General features: G+C 49.0%; 2 protein-coding genes across 7 annotated transcripts in view; one reads left to right on the top strand and one right to left on the bottom strand.

Moving 5' to 3' along the window:
• The window catches only part of fip1l1a (FIP1 like 1a (S. cerevisiae)), a 32,199-nt gene extending 28,859 nt beyond the window's left edge, over positions 1-3,340 (top strand). For 5 of the 6 annotated variants that reach the window (XM_048253625.1, XM_048253626.1, XM_048253630.1 and 2 more), the window contains 2 exons: positions 2,094-2,237; positions 2,831-3,340. In XM_048253625.1, coding sequence (XP_048109582.1) covers positions 2,094-2,237; positions 2,831-2,978 — 292 coding nt within the window. In that variant the 3' untranslated portion in view covers positions 2,979-3,340. The remainder of the gene's footprint in view (positions 1-2,093; positions 2,238-2,830) is intronic. The other variant, XM_048253627.1, reaches the window with a different exon arrangement.
• A 1,206-nt stretch (positions 3,341-4,546) lies between these two features.
• Positions 4,547-9,159, bottom strand: part of lnx1 (ligand of numb-protein X 1) — a 49,630-nt gene continuing 45,017 nt past the window's right edge. The window contains 3 exon segments of the mRNA XM_048253632.1: positions 4,547-5,225; positions 5,767-5,925; positions 7,274-7,538. Coding sequence (XP_048109589.1) covers positions 5,090-5,225; positions 5,767-5,925; positions 7,274-7,538 — 560 coding nt within the window. The 3' untranslated portion in view covers positions 4,547-5,089.

Here is a 9,159-nt window from a genome sequence, read left to right on the forward strand (position 1 = left end):
ATTGCAGTGAGAATTGATTTACACACATGCTAAGGGCTTTGAATTGACCTGACGATATGAAAGGGGAACACTATCTCTGCTGATTCCTCCCACTCATACACATGCACACGTGTACGCACACAAACATGTTTTATTGTCTTATTTACTATGCTCCAAGTTTTTATGGTGCATAAACACGTTCTTTCATTCTTTCCTTGACACGCATGCACACACATGTGCACACACACACACACACACACACACACACACACACACACACACACACACACACACACACACACACACTTATCCTTGACCAAAATGACACACATGCACACACATCCACACACACCCATACTCACACACACACACACACACACACACACACACACACACACACGCACAGATTTATCCTTGACCATGTCGACACACATGCACACACACTTGTCCTTGTTAATTAGCGTTTGCTGAACTAATGTCAGCCAATCCATAAAGGCCCAGGGTCTAAACTCAGGGCACTAAAAATAGCCCACAGAGTGTCCACATGTTTGGTGAGTGATCATATATCTCTCTTCATCCCTCTCTTCCCTCTCTTCCTCTGTTCCTCCCTCTCTTCCTCCTGAACTGTAAATCTCTGCAGACGGGCCATCATCTCTCTCTCTCTCTCTCTCTCTCTCTCTCTCTTTCTCTCCTCCTCTCTCTTTCTTCATTCTTCATCTCTCTCTCTTTCTCTCTCTCCATCTTTCTTCATCTCTCTTTCCCTCTCTCTCTCTCCCTCAGCCTGCGTGCAGATTTGTGCATCCCATGGCTAATATTTGATGGATTGTGATTGGCTGCCATCTTTTTATTGTTCCTAAAATCGCTCTGAAAGTGATCCCCAACGTTATTCTTCATGTCGTTATCGTTATAGTTTATGTGTGGACGTCGTCATTCATATTAGCTAGAACGATACTTTTTGCAGTTATCATTAGTGAATCGTTCTTTGTGTGAACAGCCCTTAACCACATGTTCACTCAATAGAAGGACACGTTAAGCCTGCACAGTGGTGTGTGTGTGTGTGTGTGTGTGTGTGTGTGTGTGTGTGTATGTGCGCGCGTTTAGGGCTGAGGGAGTCAAATGTAAGAAACGAGTTGCTTCTCCTGCGCTCAAGGACTTGGACCATGGTGTGTGTGTGTGTGTGTGTGTGCGGAGGGCGTTGAGATGGCATGAGGCCCATGACTAAGCATTATTCAGTGGCACAGAGAGAGTGTGGGGGTGAATATCATGACTAATACGCCACTGCAGTGTGTGTTCCCATGCCTCTGTGCCTGCCACCTGTATTCCCACATATTCGCCCTGTGACTTTGTGAAGTGTGTGTGTGTGTGTGTGTGCGCGTGCGTGCGTGCGTAGTCAAAGGTGTAAAGAGGCCCACAGGGGCGCTAGGGTAGAGGGTGTGAATTAATGAATTATCCCTTTGACAGGAGCTTTGGCCTCTGGGAGCTTGGACTCCCTCTCACTAAATAATGAGGCTGTTTGTTCAGTATTGAGGATGCAGGGCGTGTGTGTGTGTGTGTGTGTGTGTGTGTGTGCGTGCGTGTGCGTGTGTGTGTCTGCGTGTGTGTGTGTGTGTCTGTGTCATGCTTGAGAAAGGTCAGGACAGGACGCCCAGAGGAGATGATGATGATGGTGCCTGTATATGGCTCGGACAGGAAAGGCAATTACCGCCACAGGCAGCCGGGCAGTACAGTGCTTATTCCCCCGAGGGCTTAAGGCCCAGGGATCCCCACATATCCATAGAGCCGATGGGCCTGTTACAGAGATGGAGACGTTGTGTGTACCACTGACAGCCAAGGAACCTTGGAGTGGCCACTCCCATGCGTTCATTGAGACATTGAGTGCTCATGACACTCAATATGGAGTGTGTGTGTGTGTGTGTGTGTGTGTGTGTGTGCCATGGGCCCTAAGGCCCTAAGGTATGTTTTTGTGTGTGCTTGTGGGGGAGAATCGGGATGTGAGCATATGGGTGTAAACTTGTGTATGCTTTTTGTGTGTGTGCTTTTGTGCATGTGTACTGTATGCATGCCTGTGTGCTTACATATATGTGTGTGTGTGTGTGCGTGTGTGTGTGTGTTAGTGATGAGGAACGTCAGCGTCAAAGGGACCACAGTGAGCGGGGACACGACAGGCATCGTGAGCGGTCCAGTCGGGAGAAGGAGGAGAGACACCGAGAGAGGAGACATCGGGACAAGGACGAGGGACGACACAAGTCCTCACGCAGGTAACTACACACTCACATACACACACAACACACACACAACACACACACTGCGCACTACTGCTGGTCACATACACAACTTACACACGGTAAAACACACAGTTACAGTGTATGTACAAAACACACAGACCACACTCCCATCTGCACACACAGAGTGAAACACACACAGTAACTCACACAGCAACAGACAAGCGTTTGTAAAACAGACCCGACACAGCCCACACACGCATTCTGCTGATATGGAACCACACACACAAAGCCATTGCCCAGTACTACAGCCACGCCCTTCCTGCATTCTGTGTGCTGTTATTCCTCCACACCTGTGCTCACCTTCCGCACTCACCCCCCCTCTCCTCCTCTCTCTCTCTCCTCTCCCCTTCTCCCTCTCTCCCCCTCCACTCCATCCTCCCTCTGTCTCCCTCCCTCTCTCTCTCTCCTCTCCCCTTCTCCCTCTCTCCCCCTCCACTCCATCCTCCCTCTGTTTCTCTCTCCTTCTCTGTCTCTCTCCTCCTCCCTCTTCCTCCCTTTCTCTCAACCTCCTCTCCCCCCTCTCTCTCTCCCCCTCCTCTCTCTCTCTCTCTCTGCTGGTCCTGCAGCAGCAGCAGCAGGAGGAAGAGGCACAGCAGTGAGGAGGGTCAGGTCCACAGGCGGTCCCGGCACAAACGGCAAAAACGCAGCAGCCGCGAGACCAATGAGGAACCGCCCCGCACCAACCAGGAGAGCCAATCAGAGGCAGCCGAGTGACATTCCAGTCAGCAGTTCGACCAATGAGAGAGTCCGGGAGTCACTCGCCTACCTTTGGCTCAGCCAATCAAAGCACACGCTCAGTGCGAGCCATATTCTTTTTCTGTTACATTGCCAGCTCCAAATGAAAGTATAATAAGTTGAAGTGTGCGTTATAATTTATAGGAGATGAAAAGAGGGAGACGAAAAACTTGAAGATCATTTTTAATTTATTTATTTAATTATATTACTTGAGCCCTGCTCTGATGTGCCAAAACTGTTCAGGGGTATTTGTAAGTTATTAATACCTTTGTTTTACCCTTAGGAAGGATGTAGATTTTGTTTAATTACAAAGATAATTATTTATAAATGTTTTGATTCAAGCAGCTGTGTGAATGTGTCCTTTGTTTTTGGACTACACCCATTACAAACACACACACACCCACACACATACAAACACACACACACACACACACACACACACACACACACATACACACAAGCAAATATATTTGAGCACGCTGTAAAAACATCTCAGGCACAGTCCGCCTTGTAGGACGAGTTTATTGATCATTTACCAAAGGTACCATCAGTTACAATATACTACACAGGCCGAGACGCGAGACACAGATAGGTCCACAGGCAAACAAGAGCCACACATGGAGATGCAGACACTGACCAACAGACCCACTGGCCCCTGCTTCTCTCCGACACAGCTCCCCTCCAAAGGTAGGAAAATCAGTAAGGCCTCCACAATCTCACCTCTGTAGAGTTACTTTTTTTAACGATATTATGAACACATTTTTTTCTTTATTTTTTGTCTATATATAATTTTTTTTTAAACGCTACATCGCCAGTGGTTTGAGAATACCTTTGTTTGTTTGTTTGTTTTAAGCAACAGCGTCTGAGAACATACCAACACAGACAGAACTACTTGGCAAAATAATGTGTCCTTGATCTTGAAAGCAAGACAAAGGAGAAATAAAACAACCACTGTTATTAACAGCATGAAACAAAGCTTGTATCCAAAGGCCATAGAAACAGAAAAGAAGCAGCGAAACAAACTAAACAAATGAAAAATAAACAACAATACAAGTGCTTAGATTTGTACTCATATTTTTTTTTCCCCCGACATCAACATTTACAATAACGAAACATGACTCAAACGCGTTTTTTTTTTTCTAACGTCAAACTAATCAAGTTGGCAACTTGTGTGCCCCCTCCTCCCCCAAATCCCCTCTCTCTCTTTCTCTCTCTTTCTCTTTCTCTGCCAGCACTCCAAATGCTGCTTTACACACTCGTCCCTCTCACCACTCTCCTCTCTTCCTCTCCTGCCCTCTGCTGCGTGGGTGAAGGGCACGCTCAGATGCACTGAGCACAGTGTTCAAGGGGGAGATCAGAAAGCTGTGCACCTAAAGTGTGACTAGATCTACCTGCAAGCCCATCCCCCCAGCCCTGCCCCAACCACCCCTCCCCGTATCAGCAGGATTGGTTTTGCAAGCCCCTCCCCAAGAGGCAGAGCAGCAGCATCTGTCTGCTGTCATTGGATCCACTCTCCGGGGTTGATTACCATGCTGCAAGCACCCCATTTACCCCCTCAAAATGTCTAAGATGATGGTCACTTCCCCTTAATTGTGGGGGGGTCCGTGCACTTGACCTTTCCTTAGAAGGTTGAGATCTGGAGTAAGTGGCTCGGACCGCTGAAGTCATATCCAAGGTCGAAGAGCAAGTTCTTCCTCCGGTTGCGATCCGCATTGTACGATGCCTTTGTTTTTCCTGAAGAAATGTCCATGGCCTAAACTCGATCTCTCGTCAGTAGTGTCCGTAGTTAAGTCCTGTGTCCTCTTTACACGGGTACCTGTCTTTTGTCAAGTCCCACCTTCCTGAGCAAGGTCCATGTCACATGTCCTGCACCCCCTTTTTTTTGGGGGGGGGGTGGTCAGGGCTAATCAGGAGCCCCGTCCTGTGAGGCAGGGTCCATTTTACAAGCTCGGAGAAGTTTATATCCAGAGGCCCTCTGCCAATGGCTCCAGCAGGCAGGGTCAGTGTACGACTACGCTCCACACCCCTCTCTCCTCAGCAGGTTTGAAAGTGTTAAGTTCATGCCCCTCGTCCTGTGGCGGGCCCTCGTCCTATAGCAGGCTCCCGGGCCAGGACACGATGGTGAGGGTGATCCGACCACGGAGCTCTTTCAGCAGCCGGACCAGGGCGGTGTGGCTCATTCCCCAGGTGCTCTTCCCATTCACCTCCAGCAAGATGTCCCCACACCTGCAACACCACACGCACTGCTCATCACTTCCAACTCTTGGATATTAGCCAGCTAGATACTATTTTTATTATCTGATTATTTGTTATTCTGTGAAGTGTACTGGGACCATGTTGCATGGTGATTCTGTGCAAGAAAAACTGATAGATTGGTTGGTTGGTTGATTCATTCATCACAAACACTGTGAGATACCCCTTTAGTCACTGATAGAATGTACTCCAGTAGCTCAAATTGGAGGAGTGCGTTGCCAACGACACCACCATACTGTAGGTTCAATCAGTGGGTTAGGACGATTCTAATGGCCCAGCACTGACGGGGGCCCCAGAGAGCCCCCCCCTATATTATTGGGGGGGGGGGGCAGAATTATTCATATGTCATAGGGCCCAAATTATCTAGCAGCGCCCCTGGGTTCAAAACCCAGCTAACACATAGATGTGACGGTGTATAGCCTATAGCCTATCTTTGGATACAAGTATCTAAACCAATACATGTAAATAGAACAAAAAATGAATCTAAGTGTCATTCATTTTGAGTAATAAATACCGTATTCTCCCGTCGTTATACGCGGGCGTCCCCTCCACTATGGAGCGGATGAAGAAGGACTGGTTGCAGTTGACCTCCTCCTGGCCGCCCACGATGCTGAAGCCCAGACTGCCGGCCGTGCTCCGGCGCAAGATGATGTCCTTACAGCAGTACAGGTGCCTGGCAGGAACAAAAAAACAGGATGCTTTGTCACATCACGGGAGCTGTGTGTGTGTGTGTGTGTGTGTGTATGTGATAAATGCTAGTGGTTTGAGAGAAAACAGTCCCCAGCTAGTTCACATTCTACAGCTGAGCATAAACTGTCCTGTTGGCCCTGGGGGCGTGCGGGGGTGGTTGCTAAGACCTACGTGGTGGCTCATCCCTTATTGTTTTAGCAGCTTAAGGCGACAAGCCGTCACATAATTGGTTTGCATCCACTTATCTGGTGGAGCAATTTGTTGACGACGGGGACTTTTACTGTTTACTGTGCGTCTGGAGCTAAGTAGATGTGCCTGGAGCAAGATGTCAGAAGTAGCCATTTACATTCGACGAGGCTCAGCCTTTTCTGGCCTCCAGTGCGATGGAGATGGAGGAGGTGGAGGATTAATCCCTCCACCCAGCGACGCCCCTGAAAAATCACACCTCAGGACAGAGGGACATGCGGAATGGGGGGGGGGGGCGGGATGGGAAGTGGTCCCGGGATTAAATCCATTTAATGTTGTTGGCACAGTCTCAGTCGGCTAAGCCTCTTAGGCGAGAGTGCATGAAGACAAGCAGGGGCGCGAGAGAGAGAGAGAGAGAGAGAGAGAGAAAGAGAGAGAGAGAGAGAGGAGAGAAAGGAGGGAGGAAAAAGACACGGAAGATTGCAGAGGTGAACAGAGAGAGAGAGAGAGAGAGAGAGAGACACATAGGGGGCGATAGTCTCTCGATAGGGGACATCTCTCTGAGGAGAAGACACTGCCTCCGCTGAGAGAAAGTTCCGGAAAAAAAGTTTTGGGGGCTGATTATTATTCAGTGCAGCCTGGCCTCCCAGCTGGCCCTGTCACAGTCAAGTTTGGAGAGGACAGCAGGAGAGCGAGGGTCAGGCGCGAGGGGACTAAAAGGCATTTCAGAGGAAAGGCTAGAGAATCGAGGGAGGGGTCAATAGGTACGACGTCGGGAGAGAGATAAGGAACATGTGTCTTGGATCAGATCTATGGTTGCCACTTGCTCTTTGAATGTCCTTGTTGTAGTTGTGTAAAAAATACTTGTTTATGTCTGTCCTCAACTCAAATTCAGATTATAGAAATATATATACATAATCTTTTCTCTTTGAGTCTAAAAGCCGTGCTACATTTGGCCCGCAATTGAAACGCTCCATTTGCAGAGTGTCAAACTAGTTCTAGAAGACCAGTCTAATATTTTTGAATGTATGCTGGGCTTTCACGTCTGGTGTAGCCAGTCCCATTATAGTGGAAGCTAATTGTTGTAGCAGAGGCTTCAGTAGCGTGTCCATTGTAGTGCGGCTGGAAGATCGAGCGTCCCTCACCTGGGCAGCTGCAGCCAGGAGACCCAGAGGGGCGAGTAGTCGTCGTTGGGCAGCGGCGGCAGCTTGGCGTCGGCGGGCGAGGAGGGCGAGACGGAGGACGAGGGCGAGAGCAGCGGCGGCATGCTCTCCAGGCAGCTCTCGTCCGGCGGCCGCATCTCCAGCACGCGCAGCACCACCGGCGACGAGGTGTTCTTCAGGTTGGCCACCGCCTCGCCACGCGTCACACCCGTCAGCTCCACGCCGTTCACGTTCAGCAGGATGTCACCTGACCACACGGGAGGAGAGAGGGGGGTTACTATAACGACCACTTATCATATCATACCGCTTAAGTTCACCAGGATGTCAGCTGAGGAGAGTAGAGGAGAGAGAGAGGTCACTATTGTCATGTTTTTATGTATGCACCTTCTGAGGGAGGGGGGGGGGCCCTTCTAGAAAATGATTTATCTATTTATTCTCTTTATCTATCAAAATAAAAAGATAATATATATCTATCTATGTATTTATCTGACAACTGCTCGTAGTTTCTTTTTTCTGAAGTCTGAGCTGTGTCCCGTGTATTTATCATTTCTTTTTTTCCTGAAGGCCGAGCGGTCTCCTGCTGTAGGACAAAGCCCTGTGCCTCCCGCGGCGGGCGTGAAAGCGCGGTGTATGTCTGCCTCACGCGGCGCCCGGTGCGCGGTCCGCACAACAAAGAGACACCTGTGTGTTTGAAGAAGACACTGCGGCCAGCGGGGGAGAGAGCACGGAGGACGGCCATCTGGAGACCGCAGCAAACATCACACAGAGGCTGCTTTAATTACTGGAGGAGCACACACACACACACACACACACAGCTCTCTAACGCAACACACTTTCATGATTTTCTCATACCCAAACAAGAAAAACCATCAAACGCACTTCTCAACTATCCCAAGGCTAAACATACAAACAAACAAGCACACACATAAGCCCTCAGACTGGGGCGCACACACACACACACACACGCACGTTTCTCTTTTGGTCAGCAGGTGGATTTGGCTCAAAGCCTCAAGCCACTTTTGATGTCCAGAAGGTCACAGACAGCTGTGATTGAGGTTAGGCACACACACAAATAAACAAATAAACACACACACACACACACACAATTTGTAGTCAGCGCTTCCTAAGCTAAGCAGCTATGAATAATGATGAAGTGATCAAATCAGTGCCGCTCGCTATAAAGCATCATCAAATACACAGGGCTCTGATGTGTGTGTGGGTGTGTTTGTGTATATATGTGCGTGTGTGTGTGTGTGTCTCCCTCTCCTATCCTGCTGTGTCTCTCCGTGACTGTAAACCCAGCCCAAGCTGATGCACGATGAGCAGCGTTTGCTCTACGGTTGCCGTGAGCTTCACACACTTCAGCTCATGTCTGTGGAGGACAGTCCAGGAAACAGGAACACACTCAAGCAGTGTGGGATGTGCTGCTTTTCCATTTCTTTAAATACTCTGTGATGGCGTGTGTGTGTGTGTGTGTGTGTGTGTGTGTGTGTGTGTGTGTGTGTGTGTGTGTGTGTGTGTGAGAGTCAAATGTGAGAGTGGGCGAGATGAGACTCTCTGAGAGACTGACGACATTGTGAGCAATCTTTTGGGCAAAAGTTCTATGCCTATTATTTAAAAAAGGCCCACATGTAATGCAATGAATATTTATTTTCATTTCCAAATCTGCACTAAACGTTGCTGCTGGTTTCTGACAGCAGTTTCTCCTCCCTGACTGTGTTGAGCTCCCACTGCTCTGCTCCACACTGGCACTGAAGTCTCCGTGAATATGGGGGGGGGGTTCTATGAGGCAGTAAGTGTGTGTGTGTGTGAGAGAGAGAGAGGGAGAGAGAGAGAAAGAAAGAAAGAGAGGGAGAGAAAGTAGAGGC

Source organism: Alosa alosa, chromosome 9, assembly GCF_017589495.1.
Source record: "Alosa alosa isolate M-15738 ecotype Scorff River chromosome 9, AALO_Geno_1.1, whole genome shotgun sequence".
Taxonomy (NCBI): Eukaryota; Metazoa; Chordata; class Actinopteri; order Clupeiformes; family Clupeidae; genus Alosa; species Alosa alosa.